Genomic DNA, 24,511 nt, shown 5'->3' with positions numbered 1-24,511 from the left:
TACCACTTTTCAGGTTCGCACACTGCTCTGGCAATACAAGAAAAGCTGACAGTAGCTATAGACGAATGGAATTTTCCCACCAATTCAATTCCATTGTACGTAGTTACAGATAATGCTAAGAATTTCACAGCTGCCATAAACAAAACATCATGGATTCACACACTGTGTTTTGCCCACACACTACAGTTGGCAGTTCAAGATGCTAAAAGTGAACACAATGTTGCAGACCTTCTAGCAAAAAGCCGGGCAATCGTGGGACATTATCGCCACAGCAATATTGCTCGAGAAAGGCTCCATGCTCTGCAGCTAAAGTTGAACAAACCTGTACACGAGCTGTTACCAATGGTGCCGACACGATGGAACAGTGAGTTTACAATTCTCTCCCGCCTTGTTGAGCAGCAGGTACCCTTATCTGCAGATCTAGGAGATTCAATGGCAGTAGAAAATTTCACATTGAGTGAGTGGAAGCTTGCTGCTAACGTAGTAAGTGTGTTACAGCCAATAGAACAAGCCACAAGAGAGCTGTGTTACTCTAAATTTCCCACTATCTCTTCCAAAATACCTTTGCTGTATGGCATTGAGGCAACACTTTCTACCTATGTTGAAGATCAAAGTAACCCGGGAATTGCATTTGCTATCTCTCTTCAGAAAAGTATTAAATCTAGGTTTCCGTTGTACACAACAGTAAAAGAAGACATGATTGCAATGGTACTTGACCCACACTTCAAAAACATTTTGCTGCAAGACCACGAAAATCTTATTTGTGTGCAGCGTATTACTTCAGATCTCAAAGTGGTTGTTGATAATAAAACAGCATCTGTTCCAGAAGAAAATCCATTAGATACAGTTGAAGCCACCTGTTCTCTGTGAAATACTTTTGAACATCTGAAGAAATCAAGCTGTTCCTCAGTAAAGTCACCAAGAGTTGAAAATGAACTTATCATTTATCTTGGTGAAAATGTTATCCCCCGATCAAAGTGACCCTCTTATGTGGTGGCAGCAGAACCAGTCACGTTTCCCTGCTCTTGCCAGAGTCGCCATACCAGCCACGTAGGTGGAAAGCGAAAGGCTTTTCAGCAGTGTTGGTAACACTGTTACATCCAGAAGAGAGAATCTGTTAGCCGAAAATATAGAGCAGCTTGTCTTTTTAAACAGCAGATTTTAAATGTGAGCTACCAAATAAAGTTGACTGTTTTCAATAATAGGCCTATTGAAATGCTCATGTGACTACAGTGCATTTTTGTGGATTTATTTTTGTAAATGTATATTCTATAGCGTATATGTAGTCCTTTCATTTCTTTCATTAAATAGATTATGCATGTAAAACTGTTGATATTTGCACATCAAGAATTACAAAGAACTCAAGAGGAAAGAGTAGGGTGGACCCAATTTATTGCATCCAAAATCTCGTTGAGGAAAACTTCACTGACACCAAATTGCAATTTTGAAATAAGAAAAAAACTGAATTCTCGATCTCGTCTCGATTCTCAAGAATTTTAGTATTTCTGTCTCGATCTCGTCTCGGTTTTTGAAAAGGACTTCTCGCACATCTCTATTATAAAGCTAACCTCTTAAGTCTATACATCTTTTTACATTTTCAATCACACTATTCACTAAAAATGAATGATACTTATTAAGTTAATTTGCACACATCTATAACTCTTTTTAACATGAATAAATAAATTGTAGATACTTTACATAAAATAAAAGAAATATGGTAGCGTCAATCGTTAGCCAAAAAAAACTTAGGAGTAGACAAACACAAGCAGCGTTACAAGAATTCCGTAGCATCACTGCTGCGTCATACCTATATCTACCCTGCCATCTTTCCTTTTACCTGATAGTGCATGTCTTGGAGTGGCGTCGCCACTGACGCACCCTCCTCTACTGGTTCCCCCACCACGTACATATTCCCCTCACGCAATAGGAATTTTCGTCATGCTTGAAAGAGCAAAGAACCAGAAGGTTGTACTCACGTTGGCACTGAGGTTCTCCGTCTTGTTGACGAGAAGCTCCAGCCGCTCACCCCGCATGGCCACATTGTCTGCCAACACAAACACTCTGTTCACAGCGCAAGCCACTGGCAACTACCTGCCTGACGTGTCCACAACAATACGTTCTGAGCAGCAACTAGCAGTACATATCATTTACACTTTACTGGAAGAATGCTTGTGAGTAGATAAAATAAGTACAGTTATGGCAGCCAGGAGACAGCCACCATCTTGAATGTCATCATGAGTAGAGGGGATGGAGGTGGTTAATTGTTGTCAAGTTAACCAGGGCGAGGCGGAGGGTTAGGATGGTGTTGTCTACTGTCAGCATACTAGTTTTTCTGTGTTATTTTTAATATTTAAAAAAAAAACCTATTCAAAAGGGAGCCATGTTGATGTTAAAAGGTTGATATTTACCCACTATGCTAAACATGAGGGGTAGGAAAAAAGGCATATAAAAAAGTTGCAAATGTACAAGCACCAAATGTAATGGCATCATTCTTCATTACAGTAAAACCCTGTTAATAGTTTTTCAAGAGACTATATGTTAAAAGCTTCTTAACAGATAAATACATAGTTCAAATTCAGTTGCTACATAAAAACTAATTTGACTCACATTACATACTGTATTAACTCAAAAATTACACTTACCTATTATTATTGTCAGCATGCTGGAAAAACTATACCAGTATATCAGTAAACTGAATTATTTAAACTAAATTTAATAAAATAACCACTGTGCCGGAAATTAGGTATTTCGGCACTTTTTTTAATTATTAATATTTTATATTATTTTTGGAAATTTTATTTTCCATATAAATTGGTTACAAAAGGGTGATTTACACTTTGTTAGGCTGGTGTACTCTACATAGTTAAACTTTGCTGCAGTGGCCCGAGGCACCTTTTCACAAGGGCCAGTCTGATCTTTTGCTATTCTAAAGACGAAGTTAGCAGCTGGGATGAAATTTCTCCCGCTTGCAGTCACGCCCGGGGCCTGTAACATTAATTCCCTGCAAGACTAAATTTGCATACAACAGCTCTGGACGAGTTACCTCTTCTCAGAGCCCAGCTTAGAGCAGCTCTTCCCGTCACGCATACGTTTTAGGTTCACTCATAGAACGTCACGTTAGGGCGCGTTTTCCCATGCCGAGTGGTGTCGTTTAGTCCCCCCTCTTACCCCACCCCCTAGCGAGTGTCATTGAAAGTTCATGAACCCAGCAGGGCGAGTGGCCTGAGTCAAGGCCGTTCAGCCTCCAGAGCTGCAGTGCGATTTGGAGACATCCACACCATCTAACGAGCTCCTTTAGAACTAACCACCTCGTGGCTGACAGAGAAGGGCCACCAGCGCTCCCTGGGCGCTTGAGATGAGTACTTCCATTCCCCCTCGCAGTTAGGCTGCCAGAGCGCAGCACTGGCTACAGCATAAAGGACACAGGCTTCACTATTTCGACCTGGCTATTCGATAGGCAGTTGTTTTCGGACTTGCTCTCTAGATAGCGCAGTGGTCGCGCGAACTTCGAGTTTACCACTCGGGTTGTTTTTTGTTCTCGCCCCGCCCCTTCGGGCATCTCTGAATACCTTCGGTACACCTCCGCCCCCAACCTTTGTTAAGACACTTGCAGTGCGCACCGGCACTTCTGCGCGCGATCTCTTTCTGGCTGGTATACAGTAATCATCTACGCGGGTTCCGGCAGAGATCGTCGCATTATGTAGTCAACATGCTACAAGGGATGAGATTCCTAGATTAGATAGTACAATATAGCCAGTCAGTAGTAAAAATTAAGAGTTATATTTTTAGTACTTCTTCTTCTATGTAAATTAAATTTTGAAATTATCCAATATCTACCGCGTCGGGATTCGGCCAGCCAAGACGCGACACCGTCCGGAGTGACGGCCTCATCCACCATGCTTTGGTGAGTGTTTTTTTTTTCTACTTCGCTAAATTACCCCCCCCCCCCCCCCCCACACCCTTTTTAGGCCTTTCGGGCCAATGTTTTTCGGGAATGTCTGCAAACAAGTCTTATTCGCAGTTGCAGGTAGCAAGATACTTATCCAAAAGCCCAAGTCCGGGAAACCAACCCCAAGTATCAGTCAGTCCAAGAAACGGTTTCAAGATACACTCCTAGAGCCAGGCCCGGAGCTCTGGTAGTTTTTCTCGGGCGTCTTCCCAGCGCTGCTTCCTGCGATGGCCTAGGGACTACCGCCTTGGTCCTCCAAGGCCTATTGCCACCTTTTGATCCATTCCCCACCAAATTGTTAACAATTCGTGAGTGAAAACAAGCTTAAAAGTGTCAGCTTACGGACCGATAGGAAGATAACAACTTACATAACAGGAACTTACAAATTTATATATATCGAGACAAAATAATTTTATTGTTTTGTTTGGGTAAGGTCTTATGATTGGAACTAAAAGTAAATTCATGGATAGCTTGTCTTTATACACATTTATAAAACTAATATAATGTATTTAATTTAATAATTTTTGCTAACATGTAATACGGTTACGGGACCGTCTGTAGTTTTCGCAGCACATGGCATTTTCTCTTTTTATCTCTCTCTCTCTCTCTGTGTGTGTGTGTGTGTGTGTGAGAGAGAGATATGTCCATTGAGTGCTATTTTGAAATTTAAGGAATAAACCAAGATATCTATAGACATGTTTGTAGTATCTCTTTAATAAATTACGATCCTCTTTCCCTCTCCTATTTTAAGGGGAAAATCTAAATTAATTTGTCTGGCCTCTCGTTGCTCCCTCTGATGGTATATTTAATTAGTCAATTTTGCTCACACACTTCAGTTCTTAATCAGCCACTTGGGCAATTATATTTTATATTGTAGCACGAGTGTCACACCACAATAAAAAAATTTACCAAACAACACTATTTGTCGACGAAGGCAGTAATTTTGGCTGTGACTGCTGCAACGTATGAGTGGGAGGATTCCCATTCGACATGTGTTCCAGGTCTTTCGTGGCTGTGAATTTGGCAGCCATATTGGCATGTATGAGGCATGTTTTGGCAGGATACTGTATTCTGCCTGTGCTGAGTACAGATGACGAAGATTTTACAGATTTACGGTTGCTGCCACGTTGTTTTTAAACCTGTACACATGGGCGAGAAAAGTTAAGTTTTTGCCATTTACTGATTTAAGCTATGGTCCCATAGTTGTGATGTGTGTTTTTAACTTCATTTTATGACAAACTGGAAATTGTTGGAACTTGGAGGCGGACCAAGTTGTAGTATTATTTTAATGTGGAGTCGCAAATTATTTTAGTAACATTTGTTTCACTACCTAATCAGTGAAGGAACTTTTTTTGTTAGAACTTGGAAATAGATAATGCTATAGTAATTTTCTGGTGAGGAGACTGCAAATCTTCATTAATTTTTTTGATTGCTGATCCTGCGAGAGGTTGATATGGATAGCGATGCTATACAGCCACCAAATATAAGTAATGAAAATAAAATAATTTGTGTTTGTTAAATCTACGAACTAACAAGGTTAATGCATATTGTGAGTTGGCAATTTGAGAAGGAAATTCTGAATACTGTGTGAGTCAAAATCATTATTATTTGTTTGCTTCAAATATACTTTTATATGAGTTTGGCCACTTTATATATATAACCTAATAATGTGTTAAAGCCAAAATCAAATTGTCAACTGTGAGAAAATCCAAGGTGGGTTTTTACTATTAAACTTCGATAACAAACAGTTACAGTGACTAAAATATTCTTTTGTTTACATCAAAATATTATGATAATAATATTAATGACAGTAAATTTTAAATTGTTTTGCTATGTACCAACATAGTATATTGGATGGTTTTGCAATTCACATTAGATTTTGAATGCATGTTGGTTTGTAAATGAAAGTATAAATGAGTTTATAAACTAGTGTTTATAAAAGTTGTTTGTTACAAAAGCTCACTTTATATTTACAGATTTTACTGAATATATGTGCACATATTTCAGAGCATTTTGAAGCAGTTCGGCACTGTACAGCATTCCTTCCCCTCCCTCTTCTACTTCCCCTTCCTACCCCCTCTCTTCCTCCCTTCCCCGCCGCCTCACCAGCGCTCTCTGTTGAGTGTTTTACCGGGCCTATATATACTCCGGCTCCTAGCTTATTCGTCGCAATCTCTCGGTCTCCTGACTCGAAGGCTGTCACTGCGGGGGTGGCGCTGCGTTCTGGTATGTACTCGGCTGTGAAACTTAGCGTCTGTATTTAAGAATTAAGTATTATTCTTGCCTGCGTGTTGTGGCCGCGCCTTCAATTTTGTATTTCTGCCATGTACTGTAATGTTTCGTATTTGCTATCAATGTTGGACCCTTCAGGTCATTTTTTTGGATTTGAGTTTCTTTTGCTCACGCCGAGTACTGCCTGTAGCTTTGCGTAATATTTCTGCGGTTGTATATGGGCATGCCACGATGGCATTGGAAACTTCTTGTCAAGCTGCATTATAATTTCCTTCTCGCTTTTGCTTTCAGCCTAGCGGCCCATATTACTTGTTTGCTACTTCCAACGCTTCGCCATCATGTCCGCTTTATTCTTCCATTGTTTTAAATTGTATGAATGATTATATTTATTCGTTTTTGCATCCCGCGGGAGCGCACTAGCAGCGCATGATTATTATAAATTGCTAACCTGTAATTACATCATATAATGTATTTCATATATTCTATTTTCTCTCTAGAGGCATTTATGAATAAAAGTACTGTATTTTTATATATTTACGTATTTGTTTGCTAAAACACCAGCTTCCCACTGTCGTTGGGTTTTAATGTAAAACCCCCCCCCCCCCACTTGGTTTTAGTCTGTTGTGGTTTGGGCGGCTACAATTTTATATTTGTTGGTTATGGTGTATACAATTACTCATAATGATGTATGATAAGTTTTCAAACAATCTAATGAAGGTGTGCATCTCCGCCGGACAGAACAGGGTCAGATATCAGTATTATTAACTAAACGTTAGTGCATTTAGTACTTGTTGAATATGTTAATGTTACCATTTGTAAACAACCATGGGGTTTTCTGAGGATTATGCTGGCATAATTTTCTTTGCTAGGAGAGTGTGTGCAGTGAGATAAGGATTTGGTTAATATTGGCAGACTGCACAATTGAGAATGCAGTTGGTGTGGCCTGTGCTACCGCTCTCCAGCATACACACATACATACATGCATATATATATATATATGAATATCTATATATATACATATATAACATATATATACATACACATATATATATATATATATATATATATATATATATATATATATATATATATATATTTGTAGTTTCGAGTCTGAGAGCACATAGTATTAAATACTTAAATGTTCCCTTTTTCAATTTCGAAAAGGTGCTGTGATATTTCATTGGTGGTATTACAAGAAGTGGAGCTATAATGAGCACGTATTATATATTTGTTCTTGTTGATGTTTTAATACTTAAACAGCACATTAAATCTATCTTAACTCAACCCAGTTTTTTACATCTTGACTACCTTAGACCTATATTCCCCTGCAATAAGTGGAGAGGGTGGTCACAAAATACATTTAATTTCTTTTATTTGCTATATATTTTATTTCTTTATTTCAAAACATTTAGGCAGAGAACAAAGATAAATCAAACAGACTGCTAAATATTTTTCTGAATTCAATTGCAGGTATTGTGATTTCTTGTAAAAAACATTTTTCACATTAAAAAAAAAAAAGCCTACAGCACTCAGAGATAATGTGATAGTGAAAGAATTGTCAGAATAGGATCAGTAAATTCAAAGCCCCTACATCCAAACTTACAACAAAAACTTTACCTCTTCATATTATTTGTATAAATTACATGGTATGTTTTGTTTACATTCCTGTCTCTTCGTTATAAATAAATGTATTTTATTTTGGTATCATTAATTGGTGGTGCATCTTGTGAGCAGTGCCTCCCTTGTGGGTAGTTCCTGCCCTGTGAGCAGTGCCTGACCTGTGCATAGTGACTGCCCTTTGGGTAGTAGGTACCTGCATTTTGGCAACCTTGTGGTAGTGCCGGCCAGTTGGGTACAGCCTCCCTTGTGTGTAGTGTCCCCCTTGTGGTAGTGCCTAACCTGTGAGTAGAGCCCGCTTGTGAGCAGTGCCTGCCCTATGATTAGTGTCTCCCTTATGATTAGTGCCACCTTGTGGGTGTGCCTGCTCTGTGGGTAGTGCCTCCCTTGTGGGTAGTTCCTGTCCTGTGAGTATTGCCAGCCCTGTGGGTAGTGCCTCCAATGTAGGTAGTGCCTCCCTTGTAGGTGTGCCTGCTCTGTGGGTAGTGCCTCCCTTGTGGGTGTGCCTGCTCTGTGGGTAGTGCCTCCCTTGTGGGTAGTTCCTGCCCTGTGAGTATTGCCTGCCCTGTGGGTAGTGCCTCCAATGTAGGTAGTGCCTCCCTTGTGGGTGTGCCTGCTCTGTGGGTAGTGCCTCCCTTGTGGGTGTGCCTGCTCTGTGGGTAGTGCCTCCCTTGTGGGTAGTTCCTGCCCTGTGAGTATTGCCTGCCCTGTGGGTAGTGCCTCCAATGTAGGTAGTGCCTCCCTTGTGGGTGTGCCTGCTCTGTGGGTAGTGCCTCCCTTGTGGGTAGTTCCTGCCCTGCGAGTATTGCCTGCCCTGTGGGTAGTGCCTCCAATGTAGGTAGTGCCTCCCTTGTGGGTGTGCCTGCTCTGTGGGTAGTGCCTCCCTTGTGGGTAGTTCCTGCCCTGTGAGTATTGCCTGCCCTGTGGGTAGTGCCTCCCTAGTAGATAGTGCCTGCCCAGTGGGTAGTTCCTGCCCTGTGGGTAGTGCCTCCCCTGTGGGTAGTGCCTCCCCTGCAGGTAGTGCCTCCCTTGTGGGTGTGCCTGCTCTGTGGGTAGTGCCTCCCTTGTAGGTGTGCCTGCTCTGTGGGTAGTGCCTCCCTTGTGGGTGTGCCTGCTCTGTGGGTAGTTCCTCACTTGTGGGTAGTTCCTGCCTTGTGAGTATTGCCTGCCCTGTGGGTAGTGCCTCCAATGTAGGTAGTGCCTCCCTTGTGGGTGTGCCTGCTCTGTGGGTAGTGCCTCCCTTGTGGGTAGTTCCTGCCCTGTGAGTATTGCCTGCCCTGTGGGTAGTGCCTGCCCTGTGGGTAGTGCCTCCCCTGCAGGTAGTGCCTCCCTTGTGGGTGTGCCTGCTCTGTGGGTAGTGCCTCCCTTGTGGGTGTGCCTGCTCTGTAGGTAGTGCCTCCCTTCTGGGTAGTTCCTGCCCTGTGAGTATTGCCTGCCCTGTGGGTAGTGCCTTCCTTGTAGATAGTGCCTGCCCTGTGGGTAGTGCCTCCCCTGCAGGTAGTGCCTCCCTTGTAGGTGTGCCTGCTCTGTGGGTAGTGCCTCCCATGTGGGTAGTTCCTGCCCTGTGAGTATTGCCTGCCCTGTGGGTAGTGCCTCCAATGTAGGTAGTGCCTCCCTTGTGGGTGTGCCTGCTCTGTGGGTAGTGCCTCCCTTGTGGGTAGTTCCTGTCCTGTGAGTATTGCCAGCCCTGTGGGTAGTGCCTCCAATGTAGGTAGTGCCTCCCTTGTAGGTGTGCCTGCTCTGTGGGTAGTGCCTCCCTTGTGGGTGTGCCTGCTCTGTGGGTAGTGCCTCCCTTGTGGGTAGTTCCTGTCCTGTGAGTATTGCCAGCCCTGTGGGTAGTGCCTCCAATGTAGGTAGTGCCTCCCTTGTAGGTGTGCCTGCTCTGTGGGTAGTGCCTCCCTTGTGGGTGTGCCTGCTCTGTGGGTAGTGCCTCCCTTGTGGGTAGTTCCTGCCCTGTGAGTATTGCCTGCCCTGTGGGTAGTGCCTCCAATGTAGGTAGTGCCTCCCTTGTGGGTGTGCCTGCTCTGTGGGTAGTGCCTCCCTTGTGGGTAGTTCCTGCCCTGCGAGTATTGCCTGCCCTGTGGGTAGTGCCTCCAATGTAGGTAGTGCCTCCCTTGTGGGTGTGCCTGCTCTGTGGGTAGTGCCTCCCTTGTGGGTAGTTCCTGCCCTGTGAGTATTGCCTGCCCTGTGGGTAGTGCCTCCCTAGTAGATAGTGCCTGCCCAGTGGGTAGTTCCTGCCCTGTGGGTAGTGCCTCCCCTGTGGGTAGTGCCTCCCCTGCAGGTAGTGCCTCCCTTGTGGGTGTGCCTGCTCTGTGGGTAGTGCCTCCCTTGTAGGTAGTTCCTGCCCTGTGAGTATTGCCTGCCCTGTGGGTAGTGCCTCCAATGTAGGTAGTGCCTCCCTTGTAGGTGTGCCTGCTCTGTGGGTAGTGCCTCCCTTGTGGGTGTGCCTGCTCTGTGGGTAGTGCCTCCCTTGTGGGTAGTTCCTGCCCTGTGAGTATTGCCTGCCCTGTGGGTAGTGCCTCCAATGTAGGTAGTGCCTCCCTTGTGGGTGTGCCTGCTCTGTGGGTAGTGCCTCCCTTGTGGGTAGTTCCTGCCCTGCGAGTATTGCCTGCCCTGTGGGTAGTGCCTCCAATGTAGGTAGTGCCTCCCTTGTGGGTGTGCCTGCTCTGTGGGTAGTGCCTCCCTTGTGGGTAGTTCCTGCCCTGTGAGTATTGCCTGCCCTGTGGGTAGTGCCTCCCTAGTAGATAGTGCCTGCCCAGTGGGTAGTTCCTGCCCTGTGGGTAGTGCCTCCCCTGTGGGTAGTGCCTCCCCTGCAGGTAGTGCCTCCCTTGTGGGTGTGCCTGCTCTGTGGGTAGTGCCTCCCTTGTAGGTGTGCCTGCTCTGTGGGTAGTGCCTCCCTTGTGGGTGTGCCTGCTCTGTGGGTAGTTCCTCACTTGTGGGTAGTTCCTGCCCTGTGAGTATTGCCTGCCCTGTGGGTAGTGCCTCCAATGTAGGTAGTGCCTCCCTTGTGGGTGTGCCTGCTCTGTGGGTAGTGCCTCCCTTGTGGGTAGTTCCTGCCCTGTGAGTATTGCCTGCCCTGTGGGTAGTGCCTGCCCTGTGGGTAGTGCCTCCCCTGCAGGTAGTGCCTCCCTTGTGGGTGTGCCTGCTCTGTGGGTAGTGCCTCCCTTGTGGGTGTGCCTGCTCTGTAGGTAGTGCCTCCCTTCTGGGTAGTTCCTGCCCTGTGAGTATTGCCTGCCCTGTGGGTAGTGCCTTCCTTGTAGATAGTGCCTGCCCTGTGGGTAGTGCCTCCCCTGCAGGTAGTGCCTCCCTTGTGGGTGTGCCTGCTCTGTGGGTAGTGCCTCCCATGTGGGTAGTTCCTGCCTGTGAGTATTGCCTGCCCTGTGGGTAGTGCCTCCCCTGCAGGTAGTGCCTCCCTTGTGGGTGTGCCTGCTCTGTGGGTAGTGCCTCCCTTGTGGGTAGTTCCTGCCCTGTGAGTATTGCCTGCCCTGTGGGTAGTGCCTGCCCTGTGGGTAGTGCCTGCCCTGTGGGTAGTGCCTCCCCTGCAGGTAGTGCCTCCCTTGTGGGTGTGCCTGCTCTGTGGGTAGTGCCTCCCTTGTGGGTGTGCCTGCTCTGTGGGTAGTGCCTCCCTTCTAGGTAGTTCCTGCCCTGTGAGTATTGCCTGCCCTATGGGTAGTGCCTTCCTTGTAGATAGTGCCTGCCCTGTGGGTAGTGCCTCCCCTGCAGGTAGTGCCTCCCTTGTGGGTGTGCCTGCTCTGTGGGTAGTGCCTCCCATGTGGGTAGTTCCTGCCCTGTGAGTATTGCCTGCCCTGTGGGTAGTGCCTCCCCTGCAGGTAGTGCCTCCCTTGTGGGTGTGCCTGCTCTGTGGGTAGTGCCTCCCTTGAGGGTAGTTCCTGCCCTGTGAGTATTGCCTGCCCTGTGGGTAGTGCCTCCAATGTAGGTAGTGCCTGCCCTGTGGGTAGTGCCTCCCCTGCAGGTAGTGCCTCCCTTGTGGGTGTGCCTGCTCTGTGGGTAGTGCCTCCCTTGTGGGTGTGCCTGCTCTGTGGGTAGTGCCTCCCTTGTGGGTAGTTCCTGCCCTATGAGTATTGCCTGCCCTGTGGGTAGTGCCTCCCTTGTAGGTAGTGCCTGCCCTGTGGGTAGTGCCTCCCCTGCAGGTAGTGCCTCCCTTGTGGGTGTGCCTGCTCTGTGGGTAGTGCCTCCCTTGTGGGTGTGCCTGCTCTGTGGGTAGTGCCTCCCTTGTGGGTAGTTCCTGCCCTGTGAGTATTGCCTGCCCTGTGGGTAGTGCCTCCCTTGTAGGTAGTGCCTGCCCTGTGGGTAGTGCCTCCCCTGCAGGTAGTGCCTCCCCTGCAGGTAGTGCCTCACTTGTGGGTGTGCCTGCTCTGTGGGTAGTGCCTCCCTTGTGGGTGTGCCTGCTCTGTGGGTAGTGCCTCCCTTGTGGGTAGTACCTGCCCTGTGAGTATTGCCTGCCGTGTGGGTAGTGCCTCCCTTGTAGGTAGTGCCTGCCCTGTGGGTAGTGCCTCCCCTGCAGGTAGTGCCTCCCTTGTGGGTGTGCCTGCTCTGTGGGTAGTGCCTCCCTTGTGGGTGTGCCTGCTCTGTGGGTAGTGCCTCCCTTGTGGGTAGTTCCTGCCCTGTGAGTATTGCCTGCCCTGTGGGTAGTGCTGTGAGTATTGCCTGCCCTGTGGGTAGTGCCTACCTTGTAGGTAGTGCCTGCCCTGTGGGTAGTGCCTCCAATGTAGGTAGTGCCTGCCCTGTGGGTAGTGCCTCCTCTGCAGGTAGTGCCTCCCTTGTGGGTGTGCCTGCTCTGTGGGTAGTGCCTCCCTTGTGGGTAGTTCCTGCCCTGTGAGTATTGCCTGCCCTGTGGGTAGTGCCTCCCCTGCAGGTAGTGCCTCCTTTGTGGGTGTGCCTGCTCTGTGGGTAGTGCCTCCCTTGTGGGTAGTTCCTGCCCTGTGAGTATTGCCTGCCCTGTGGGTAGTGCCTCCCCTGCAGGTAGTGCCTCCCTTGTGGGTGTGCCTGCTCTGTGGGTAGTGCCTCCCTTGTGGGTAGTTCCTGCCCTGTAAGTATTGCCTGCCATGTGGGTAGTGCCTCCCCTGCAGGTAGTGCCTCCCTTGTGGGTGTGCCTGCTCTGTGGGTAGTGCCTCCGTTGTGGGTAGTTCCTGCCCTGTGAGTATTGCCTGCCCTGTGGGTAGTGCCTCCCCTGCAGGTAGTGCCTCCCTTGTGGGTGTGCCTGCTCTGTGGGTATTGCCTCCCTTGTGGGTAGTTCCTGCCCTGTGAGTATTGCCTGCCCTGTGGGTAGTGCCTCCCTTGTAGGTAGTGCCTGCCCTGTGGGTAGTGCCTCCCCTGCAGGTAGTGCCTCCCTTGTGGGTGTGCCAGCTCTGTGGGTAGTGCCTCCCTTGTGGGTAGTTCCTGCCCTGTGAGTATTGCCTGCCCTGTGGGTAGTGCCTCCCTTGTAGGTAGTGCCTGCCCTGTGGGTAGTGCCTCCCCTGCAGGTAGTGCCTCCCTTGTGGGTGTGCCTGCTCTGTGGGTAGTGCCTCCCTTGTGGGTGTGCCTGCTCTGTGGGTAGTGCCTCCCTTGTGGGTAGTTCCTGCCCTGTGAGTATTGCCTGCCCTGTGGGTAGTGCCTCCCTTGTAGGTAGTGCCTGCCCTGTGGGTAGTGCCTCCCCTGCAGGTAGTGCCTCCCTTGTGGGTGTGCCAACTCTGTGGGTAGTGCCTCCCTTGTGGGTGTGCCTGCTCTGTGGGTAGTGCCTCCCTTGTGGGTAGTTCCTGCCCTGTGAGTATTGCCTGCTCTGTAGGTAGTGCCTCCCTTGTAGGTAGTGCCTGCCAAGTAGGTAGTGCCTCCCCTGCAGGTAATGCCTCCCTTGTGGGTGTGCATGCTCTGTGGGTAGTGCCTCCCTTGTGGGTGTGCCTGCTCTGTGGGTAGTGCCTCCCTTGTGGGTAGTTCCTGCCCTGTGAGTATTGCCTGCCGTGTGGGTAGTACCTCCCCTGCAGGTAGTGCCTCCCTTGTGGGTGTGCCTGCTCTGTGGGTAGTGCCTCCCTTGTGGGTAGTTCCTGCCCTGCGAGTATTGCCTGCCCTGTGGGTAGTGCCTCCAATGTAGGTAGTGCCTCCCTTGTGGGTGTGCCTGCCCTGTGGGTAGTGCCTCCCTTGTGGGTAGTTCCTGCCCTGTGAGTATTGCCTGCCCTGTGGGTAGTGCCTCCAATGAAGGTAGTGCCTCCCTTGTGGGTGTGCCTGCTCTGTGGGTAGTGCCTCGCTTGTGGGTGTGCCTGCTCTGTGGGTAGTGCCTCCCTTGTGGGTAGTTCCTGCCCTGTGAGTATTGCCTGCCATGTGGGTAGTGCCTCCCTTGTAGGTAGTGCCTGCCCTGTGGGTAGTGCCTCCCCTGCAGGTTGTGCCTCCCTTGTGGGTTTGCCTGCTCTGTGGGTAGTGCCTCCCTTGTGGGTAGTGCCTGCCCTGTTAGTATTTCCTGCCCTGAGGGTAGTGCCTCCCATGTAGGTAGTGCCTGCCCTGTGGGTAGTGCCTCCCCTGCAGGTAGTGCCTCCCTTGTGGGTGTGCCTGCTCTGTGGGTAGTGCCTCCCTTGTGGGTAGTTCCTGCCCTGTGAGTATTGCCTGCCCTGTGGGTAGTGCCTCCTCTGCAGGTAGTGCCTCCCTTGTGGGTGTGCCTGCTCTGTGGGTAGTGCCTCCCTTGTGGATAGTTCCTGCCCTGTGAGTATTGCCTGCCCTGTGGGTAGTGCCTCCCTTGTAGGTAGTGCCTGCCCTGTGGGTAGTGCCTTCCCTTGTGGGTGTGCCTGCTCTGTGGGTAGTGCTTCCCTTGTTGGTAGTTCCTGCCCTGTGAGTATTGCCTGCCCTGTGGGTAGTGCCTCCAATGTAGGTAGTGCCTCCCTTGTGGATGTGCCTGCTCTTTGGGTAGTGCCTCCCTTGTGGGTAGTTCCTGCCCTGTGAGTATTGCCTGCCCTGTGGGTAGTGCTGTGAGTATTGCCTGCCCTGTGGGTAGTGCCTACCTTGTAGGTAGTGCCTTCCCTGTGGGTAGTGCCTCCAATGTAGGTAGTGCCTGCCCTGTGGGTAGTGCCTCCTCTGCAGGTAGTGCCTCCCTTGTGGGTGTGCCTGCTCTGTGGGTAGTGCCTCCCTTGTGGGTAGTTCCTGCCCTGTGAGTATTGCCTGCCCTGTGGGTAGTGCCTCCCCTGCAGGTAGTGCCTCCTTTGTGGGTGTGCCTGCTCTGTGGGTAGTGCCTCCCTTGTGGGTAGTTCCTGCCCTGTGAGTATTGCCTGCCCTGTGGGTAGTGCCTCCCCTGCAGGTAGTGCCTCCCTTGTGGGTGTGCCTGCTCTGTGGGTAGTGCCTCCCTTGTGGGTAGTTCCTGCCCTGTGAGTATTGCCTGCCATGTGGGTAGTGCCTCCCCTGCAGGTAGTGCCTCCCTTGTGGGTGTGCCTGCTCTGTGGGTAGTGCCTCCGTTGTGGGTAGTTCCTGCCCTGTGAGTATTGCCTGCCCTGTGGGTAGTGCCTCCCTTGTGGGTAGTGCCTGCCCTGTGAGTATTGCCTGCCATGTGGGTAGTGCCTCCCCTGCAGGTAGTGCCTCCCTTGTGGTTGTGTCTGCTCTGTGGGTAGTGCCTCCCTTGTGGGTAGTTCCTGCCCAGTGGGTAGTTCCTGCCCTGTGAGTATTGCCTGCCCTGTGGGTAGTGCCTCCTCTGCAAGTAGTGCCTCCCTTGTGGGTGTGCCTGCTCTGTGGGTATTGCCTCCCTTGTGAATAGTTCCTGCCCTGTGAGTATTGCCTGCCCTGTGGGTAGTGTCTCCCTTGCAGGTAGTGCCTGCCCAGTGGGTAGTGCCTCCCCTGCAGGTAGTGCCTCCCTTGTGGGTGTGCCTGCTCTGTGGGTAGTGCTTCCCTTGTAGGTAGTTCCTGCCCTGTGAGTATTGCCTGCCCTGTGGGTAGTGCCTCCAATGTAAGTAGTGCCTCCCTTGTAGATGTGCCTGCTCTGTGGGTAGTGCCTCCCTTGTGGGTAGTTCCTGCCCTGTGAGTATTGCCTGCCCTGTGGGTAGTGCCTCCCCTGGAGGTAGTGCCTCCCTTGTGGGTGTGCCTCCCTTGTGGGTGTGCCTCCCTTGTGGGTGTGCCTGCTCTGTGGGTAGTGCCTCCCTTGTGGGTAGTTCCTGCCCTGTGAGTATTGCCTGCCCTGTGGGTAGTGCCTCCAATGTAGGTAGTACCTACCTTGTGGGTGTGCCTGCTCTGTGGGTAGTGCCTCCCTTGTGGGTAGTTCCTGCCCTGTGAGTATTGCCTGCCCTGTGGGTAGTGCCTACCTTGTAGGTAGTGCCTGCCCTGTGGGTAGTGCCTCCAATGTAGGTAGTGCCTGCCCTGTGGGTAGTGCCTCCCCTGCAGGTAGTGCCTCCCTTGTGGGTGTGCCTGCTCTGTGGGTAGTGCCTCCCTTGTGGGTAGTTCCTGCCCTGTGAGTATTGCCTGCCCTGTGGGTAGTGCCTCCCCTGCAGGTAGTGCCTCCTTTGTGGGTGTGCCTGCTCTGTGGGTAGTGCCTCCCTTGTGGGTAGTTCCTGCCCTGTGAGTATTGCCTGCCCTGTGGGTAGTGCCTCCCCTGCAGGTAGTGCCTCCCTTGTGGGTGTGCCTGCTCTGTGGGTAGTGCCTCCCTTGTGGGTAGTTCCTGCCCTGTGAGTATTGCCTGCCATGTGGGTAGTGCCTCCCCTGCAGGTAGTGCCTCCCTTGTGGGTGTGCCTGCTCTGTGGGTAGTGCCTCCGTTGTGGGTAGTTCCTGCCCTGTGAGTATTGCCTGCCCTGTGGGTAGTGCCTCCCTTGTGGGTAGTGCCTGCCCTGTGAGTATTGCCTGCCATGTGGGTAGTGCCTCCCCTGCAGGTAGTGCCTCCCTTGTGGTTGTGTCTGCTCTGTGGGTAGTGCCTCCCTTGTGGGTAGTTCCTGCCCAGTGGGTAGTTCCTGCCCTGTGAGTATTGCCTGCCCTGTGGGTAGTGCCTCCTCTGCAGGTAGTGCCTCCCTTGTGGGTGTGCCTGCTCTGTGGGTAGTGCCTCCCTTGTGGATAGTTCCTTCCCTGTGAGTATTGCCTGCCCTGTGGGTAGTGTCTCCCTTGCAGGTAGTGCCTGCCCAGTGGGTAGTGCCTCCCCTGCAGGTAGTGCCTCCCTTGTGGGTGTGCCTGCTCTGTGGGTAGTGCTTCCCTTGTAGGTAGTTCCTGCCCTGTGAGTATTGCCTGCCCTGTGGGTAGTGCCTCCAATGTAGGTAGTGCCTCCCTTGTAGATGTGCCTGCTCTGTGGGTAGTGCCTCCCTTGTGGGTAGTTCCTGCCCTGTGAGTATTGCCTGCCCTGTGGGTAGTGCCTCCCCTGGAGGTAGTGCCTCCCTTGTGGGTGTGCCTGCTCTGTGGGTAGTGCCTCCCTTGTGGGTGTGCCTGCTCTGTGGGTAGTGCCTCCCTTGTGGGTAGTTCCTGCCCTGTGAGTATTGCCTGCCCTGTGGGTAGTGCCTCCAATGTAGGTAGTACCTACCTTGTGGGTGTGCCTGCTCTGTGGGTAGTGCCTCCCTTGTGGGTAGTTCCTGCCCTGTGAGTATTGCCTGCCCTGTGGGTAGTGCCTACCTTGTAGGTAGTGCCTGCCCTGTGGGTAGTGCCTCCAATGTAGGTAGTGCCTGCCCTGTGGGTAGTGCCTCCCCTGCAGGTAGTGCCTCCCTCTTAGGTGTGCCTGCTCTGTAGGTAGTGCCTCCGTTGTGGGTAGTTCCTGCCCTGTGAGTATTGCCTGCCCTGTGCGTAGTGCCTCCCCTGCAGGTAGTGCCTCCCTTGTGGGTGTGCCTGCTCTGTGGGTAGTGCCACCCTTGTGAGTAGTTCCTGCCCTGTGAGTATTGCCTGCCCTGTGGGTAGTGCCTCCAATGTAGGTAGAGCCTCCCTTGTGGGTGAGCCTGCTCTGTGGGTATTGCCTCCCTTGTGAATAGTTCCTGCCCTGTGAGTATTGCCTGCCCTGTGGGTAGTGTCTCCCTTGCAGGTAGTGCCTGCCCAGTGGGTAGTGCCTCCCCTGCAGGTAGTGCCTCCCTTGTGGGTGTGCCTGCTCTGTGGGTAGTGCTTCCCTTGTAGGTAGTTCCTGCCCTGTGAGTATTGCCTGCCCTGTGGGTAGTGCCTCCAATGTAAGTAGTGCCTCCCTTGTAGATGTGCCTGCTCTGTGGGTAGTGCCTCCCTTGTGGGTAGTTCCTGCCCTGTGAGTATTGCCTGCCCTGTGGGTAGTGCCTCCCCTGGAGGTAGTGCCTCCCTTGTGGGTGTGCCTCCCTTGTGGGTGTGCCTCCCTTGTGGGTGTGCCTGCTCTGTGGGTAGTGCCTCCCTTGTGGGTAGTTCCTGCCCTGTGAGTATTGCCTGCCCTGTGGGTAGTGCCTCCAATGTAGGTAGTACCTACCTTGTGGGTGTGCCTGCTCTGTGGGTAGTGCCTCCCTTGTGGGTAGTTCCTGCCCTGTGAGTATTGCCTGCCCTGTGGGTAGTGCCTACCTTGTAGGTAGTGCCTGCCCTGTGGGTAGTGCCTCCAATGTAGGTAGTGCCTGCCCTGTGGGTAGTGCCTCCCCTGCAGGTAGTGCCTCTCTTGTGGGTGTGCCTGCTCTGTGGGTAGTGCCTCCCTTGTGGGTAGTTCCTGCCCTGTGAGTATTGCCTGCCCTGTGGGTAGTGCCTCCCCTGAAGGTAGTGCCTCCTTTGTGGGTGTGCCTGCTCTGTGGGTAGTGCCTCCCTTGTGGGTAGTTCCTGCCCTGTGAGTATTGCCTGCCCTGTGGGTAGTGCCTCCCCTGCAGGTAGTGCCTCCCTTGTGGGTGTGCCTGCTCTGTGGGTAGTGCCTCCCTTGTGGGTAGTTCCTGCCCTGTGAGTATTGCCTGCCATGTGGGTAGTGCCTCCCCTGCAGGTAGTGCCTCCCTTGTGGGTGTGCCTGCTCTGTGGGTAGTGCCTCCGTTGTGGGTAGTTCCTGCCCTGTGAGTATTGCCTGCCCTGTGGGTAGTGCCTCCCTTGTGGGTAGTGCCTGCCCTGTGAGTATTGCCTACCATGTGGGTAGTGCCTCCCCTGCAGGTAGTGCCTCCCTTGTGGTTGTGTCTGCTCTGTGGGTAGTGCCTCCCTTGTGGGTAGTTCCTGCCCAGTGGGTAGTTCCTGCCCTGTGAGTATTGCCTGCCCTGTGGGTAGTGCCTCCTGTGCAGGTAGTGCCTCGCTTGTGGGTGTGCCTGCTCTGTGGGTAGTGCCTCCCTTGTGGATAGTTCCTTCCCTGTGAGTATTGCCTGCCCTGTGGGTAGTGTCTCCCTTGCAGGTAGTGCCTGCCCAGTGGGTAGTGCCTCCCCTGCAGGTAGTGCCTCCCTTGTGGGTGTGCCTGCTCTGTGGGTAGTGCTTCCCTTGTAGGTAGTTCCTGCCCTGTGAGTATTGCCTGCCCTGTGGGTAGTGCCTCCAATGTAGGTAGTGCCTCCCTTGTAGATGTGCCTGCTCTGTGGGTAGTGCCTCCCTTGTGGGTAGTTCCTGCCCTGTGAGTATTGCCTGCCCTGTGGGTAGTGCCTCCCCTGGAGGTAGTGCCTCCCTTGTGGGTGTGCCTGCTCTGTGGGTAGTGCCTTCGTTGTGGGTAGTTCCTGCCCTGTGAGTATTGCCTGCCCTGTGGGTAGTGCCTCCCCTGCAGGTAGTGCCTCCCTTGTGGGTGTGCCTGCTCTGTAGGTAGTGCCTCCCTTGTGGGTAGTTCCTGCCCTGTGAGTATTGCCTGCCCTGTGGGTAGTTTCTCCCTTGTAGTTAGTGCCTGCCCTGTGGGTAGTGCCTCCCCTGCAGGTAGTGCCTCCCTTGTGGGTGTGCCTGCTCTGTGGGTAGTGCCTCCCTTGTGGGTAGTTCCTGCCCTGTGAGTATTGCCTGCCCTGTGGTAAGTGCCTCCAATGTAGGTAGTGTCTCTTTTGTGGGTGTGCCTGCTCTGTGGGTAGTGCCTCCCTTGTGGGTAGTTCCTGCCCTGTGAGTATTACCTGCCCTGTGGGTAGTGCCTCCCCTGCAGGTAGTGCCTCCCTTGTGGGTGTGCCTGCACTGTGGGTAGTGCCTCCCTTGTGGGTGTGCCTGCTCTGTGGGTAGTGCCTCCCTTGTGGGTGTGCCTGCTCTGTGGGTAGTGCCTTCCTTGTGGGTAGTTCCTGCCCTGTGAGTATTGCCTGCCCTGTGGGTAGTGCCTCCAATGTAGGTAGTGCCTCCTTTGTGAGTGTGCCTGCTCTGTGGGTAGTGCCTCCCTTGTGGGTAGTTCCTGCCCTGTGAGTATTGCCTGCCCTGTGGGTAGTGCCTCCCCTGCAGGTAGTGCCTCCCTTGTGGGTGTGCCTGCTCTGTGGGTAGTGCCTCCCTTGTGGGTGTTTGCCTGTTCTGTGGGTAGTGCCTACCTTGTGGGTGTGCCTGCTCTGTGGGTAGTGCCTCCCTTGTGGGTAGTTCCTGCCCTGTGAGTATTGCCTGCCCTGTGGGTAGTGCCTCCAATGTAGGTAGTGCCTCCCTTGTGAGTGTGCCTGCTCTGTGGGTAGTGCCTCCCTTGTGGGTAGTTCCTGCCCTGTAAGTATTGCCTGCCCTGTGGGTAGTGCCTCCCCTGCAGGTAGTGCCTCCCTTGTGGGTGTGCCTGCTCATGGGTAGTGCCTGCCTTGTGGGTGTGCCTCCCTTGTGGGTAGTTCCTGCCCTGTGAGTATTGCCTGCCCTGTGGGTAGTGCCTCCCTTGCAGGTAGTGCCTACCTTGTGGGTGTGCCTGCTCTGTGGGTAGTGCCTCCCTTGTGGGTGTGCCTGCTCTGTGGGTAGTGCCTCCCTTGTGGGTGTGCCTGCTCTGTGGGTAGTGCCTCCCTTGTGAGTAGTTCCTGCACTGTGAGTATTGCCTGCCCTGTGGGTAGTGACTCCCCTGCAGGTAGTGCCTCCCTTGTGGGTGTGCCTGCTCTGTGGGTAGTGCCTCCAATGTAGGTAGTGCCTCCCTTGTGGGTGTGCCTGCTCTGTGGGTAGTGCCTCACTTGTGGGTGTGCCTGTCTGTCGGTAGTGCCTCCCTTGTGGGTGTGCCTGCTCTGTGGGTAGTGCCTCCCTTGTGGGTAGTTCCTGCCATGTGAGTATTGCCTGCCCTGTGGGTAGTGCATCCCTTGAAGGGTAGTGCCTGCCCTGTGGGTAGTGCCTCCCCTGCAGGTAGTGCCTCCCTTGTGGGTGTGCCTGCTCTGTGGGTAGTGCCTCCCTTGTGGGTGTGCCTGCTCCGTGGGTAGTGCCTCCCTTGTGGGTAGTTCCTGCCCTGTGAGTATTGCCTGCCGTGTGGGTAGTGCCTCCCCTGCAGGTAGTGCCTCCCTTGTGGGTGTGCCTGCTCTGTGGGTAGTGCCTCCCTTGTGGGTAGTTCCTGCCCTGCGAGTATTGCCTGCCCTGTGGGTAGTGCCTCCAATGTAGGTAGTGCCTCCCTTGTGGGTGTGCCTGCTCTGTGGGTAGTGCCTCCCTTGTGGGTAGTTCCTGCCCTGTGAGTATTGCCTGCCCTGTGGGTAGTGCCTCCAATGTAGGTAGTGCCTCCCTTGTGGGTGTGCCTGCTCTGTGGGTAGTGCCTCGCTTGTGGGTGTGCCTGCTCTGTGGGTAGTGCCTCCCTTGTGGGTAGTTCCTGCCCTGTGAGTATTGCCTGCCATGTATGTAGTGCCTCCCTTGTAGGTAGTGCCTGCCCTGTGGGTAGTGCCTCCCCTGCAGGTTGTGCCTCCCTTGTGGGTGTGCCTGCTCTGTGGGTAGTGCCTCCCTTGTGGGTAGTGCCTGCCCTGTTAGTATTGCCTGCCCTGAGGGTAGTGCCTCCCATGTAGGTAGTGCCTGCCCTGTGGGTAGTGCCTCCCCTGCAGGTAGTGCCTCCCTTGTGGGTGTGCCTGCTCTGTGGGTAGTGCCTCCCTTGTGGGTAGTTCCTGCCCTGTGAGTATTGCCTGCCCTGTGGGTAGTGCCTCCTCTGCAGGTAGTGCCTCCCTTGTGGGTGTGCCTGCTCTGTGGGTAGTGCCTCCCTTGTGGATAGTTCCTGCCCTGTGAGTATTGCCTGCCCTGTGGGTAGTGCCTCCCTTGTAGGTAGTGCCTGCCCTGTGGGTAGTGCCTTCCCTTGTGGGTGTGCCTGCTCTGTGGGTAGTGCTTCCCTTGTTGGTAGTTCCTGCCCTGTGAGTATTGCCTGCCCTGTGGGTAGTGCCTCCAATGTAGGTAGTGCCTCCCTTGTGGATGTGCCTGCTCTTTGGGTAGTGCCTCCCTTGTGGGTAGTTCCTGCCCTGTGAGTATTGCCTGCCCTGTGGGTAGTGCTGTGAGTATTGCCTGCCCTGTGGGTAGTGCCTACCTTGTAGGTAGTGCCTGCCCTGTGGGTAGTGCCTCCAATGTAGGTAGTGCCTGCCCTGTGGGTAGTGCCTCCTCTGCAGGTAGTGCCTCCCTTGTGGGTGTGCCTGCTCTGTGGGTAGTGCCTCCCTTGTGGGTAGTTCCTGCCCTGTGAGTATTGCCTGCCCTGTGGGTAGTGCCTCCCCTGCAGGTAGTGCCTCCTTTGTGGGTGTGCCTGCTCTGTGGGTAGTGCCTCCCTTGTGGGTAGTTCCTGCCCTGTGAGTATTGCCTGCCCTGTGGGTAGTGCCTCCCCTGCAGGTAGTGCCTCCCTTGTGGGTGTGCCTGCTCTGTGGGTAGTGCCTCCCTTGTGGGTAGTTCCTGCCCTGTAAGTATTGCCTGCCATGTGGGTAGTGCCTCCCCTGCAGGTAGTGCCTCCCTTGTGGGTGTGCCTGCTCTGTGGGTAGTGCCTCCGTTGTGGGTAGTTCCTGCCCTGTGAGTATTGCCTGCCCTGTGGGTAGTGCCTCCCCTGCAGGTAGTGCCTCCCTTGTGGGTGTGCCTGCTCTGTGGGTATTGCCTCCCTTGTGGGTAGTTCCTGCCCTGTGAGTATTGCCTGCCCTGTGGGTAGTGCCTCCCTTGTAGGTAGTGCCTGCCCTGTGGGTAGTGCCTCCCCTGCAGGTAGTGCCTCCCTTGTGGGTGTGCCAGCTCTGTGGGTAGTGCCTCCCTTGTGGGTAGTTCCTGCCCTGTGAGTATTGCCTGCCCTGTGGGTAGTGCCTCCCTTGTAGGTAGTGCCTGCCCTGTGGGTAGTGCCTCCCCTGCAGGTAGTGCCTCCCTTGTGGGTGTGCCTGCTCTGTGGGTAGTGCCTCCCTTGTGGGTGTGCCTGCTCTGTGGGTAGTGCCTCCCTTGTGGGTAGTTCCTGCCCTGTGAGTATTGCCTGCCCTGTGGGTAGTGCCTCCCTTGTAGGTAGTGCCTGCCCTGTGGGTAGTGCCTCCCCTGCAGGTAGTGCCTCCCTTGTGGGTGTGCCAACTCTGTGGGTAGTGCCTCCCTTGTGGGTGTGCCTGCTCTGTGGGTAGTGCCTCCCTTGTGGGTAGTTCCTGCCCTGTGAGTATTGCCTGCTCTGTAGGTAGTGCCTCCCTTGTAGGTAGTGCCTGCCAAGTAGGTAGTGCCTCCCCTGCAGGTAATGCCTCCCTTGTGGGTGTGCATGCTCTGTGGGTAGTGCCTCCCTTGTGGGTGTGCCTGCTCTGTGGGTAGTGCCTCCCTTGTGGGTAGTTCCTGCCCTGTGAGTATTGCCTGCCGTGTGGGTAGTGCCTCCCCTGCAGGTAGTGCCTCCCTTGTGGGTGTGCCTGCTCTGTGGGTAGTGCCTCCCTTGTGGGTAGTTCCTGCCCTGCGAGTATTGCCTGCCCTGTGGGTAGTGCCTCCAATGTAGGTAGTGCCTCCCTTGTGGGTGTGCCTGCCCTGTGGGTAGTGCCTCCCTTGTGGGTAGTTCCTGCCCTGTGAGTATTGCCTGCCCTGTGGGTAGTGCCTCCAATGAAGGTAGTGCCTCCCTTGTGGGTGTGCCTGCTCTGTGGGTAGTGCCTCGCTTGTGGGTGTGCCTGCTCTGTGGGTAGTGCCTCCCTTGTGGGTAGTTCCTGCCCTGTGAGTATTGCCTGCCATGTGGGTAGTGCCTCCCTTGTAGGTAGTGCCTGCCCTGTGGGTAGTGCCTCCCCTGCAGGTTGTGCCTCCCTTGTGGGTTTGCCTGCTCTGTGGGTAGTGCCTCCCTTGTGGGTAGTGCCTGCCCTGTTAGTATTTCCTGCCCTGAGGGTAGTGCCTCCCATGTAGGTAGTGCCTGCCCTGTGGGTAGTGCCTCCCCTGCAGGTAGTGCCTCCCTTGTGGGTGTGCCTGCTCTGTGGGTAGTGCCTCCCTTGTGGGTAGTTCCTGCCCTGTGAGTATTGCCTGCCCTGTGGGTAGTGCCTCCTCTGCAGGTAGTGCCTCCCTTGTGGGTGTGCCTGCTCTGTGGGTAGTGCCTCCCTTGTGGATAGTTCCTGCCCTGTGAGTATTGCCTGCCCTGTGGGTAGTGCCTCCCTTGTAGGTAGTGCCTGCCCTGTGGGTAGTGCCTTCCCTTGTGGGTGTGCCTGCTCTGTGGGTAGTGCTTCCCTTGTTGGTAGTTCCTGCCCTGTGAGTATTGCCTGCCCTGTGGGTAGTGCCTCCAATGTAGGTAGTGCCTCCCTTGTGGATGTGCCTGCTCTTTGGGTAGTGCCTCCCTTGTGGGTAGTTCCTGCCCTGTGAGTATTGCCTGCCCTGTGGGTAGTGCTGTGAGTATTGCCTGCCCTGTGGGTAGTGCCTACCTTGTAGGTAGTGCCTTCCCTGTGGGTAGTGCCTCCAATGTAGGTAGTGCCTGCCCTGTGGGTAGTGCCTCCTCTGCAGGTAGTGCCTCCCTTGTGGGTGTGCCTGCTCTGTGGGTAGTGCCTCCCTTGTGGGTAGTTCCTGCCCTGTGAGTATTGCCTGCCCTGTGGGTAGTGCCTCCCC

General features: G+C 53.0%; 1 protein-coding gene across 1 annotated transcript in view; it reads right to left on the bottom strand.

Moving 5' to 3' along the window:
- The window catches only part of LOC134531600 (vesicle-associated membrane protein 7), an 85,123-nt gene that overhangs the window by 24,598 nt on the left and 36,014 nt on the right, over positions 1-24,511 (bottom strand). The window contains exon 4 of the mRNA XM_063367332.1: positions 1,977-2,044. Within this exon, the coding sequence (XP_063223402.1) occupies positions 1,977-2,044 (68 nt within the window). The remainder of the gene's footprint in view (positions 1-1,976; positions 2,045-24,511) is intronic.

The sequence above is a fragment of the Bacillus rossius genome, chromosome 5, assembly GCF_032445375.1.
Source record: "Bacillus rossius redtenbacheri isolate Brsri chromosome 5, Brsri_v3, whole genome shotgun sequence".
Classification (NCBI taxonomy): Eukaryota; Metazoa; Arthropoda; class Insecta; order Phasmatodea; family Bacillidae; genus Bacillus; species Bacillus rossius.
Note: the sequence above shows the minus strand (reverse complement) of the source record. Positions and strands in the feature narration are given on the sequence as shown.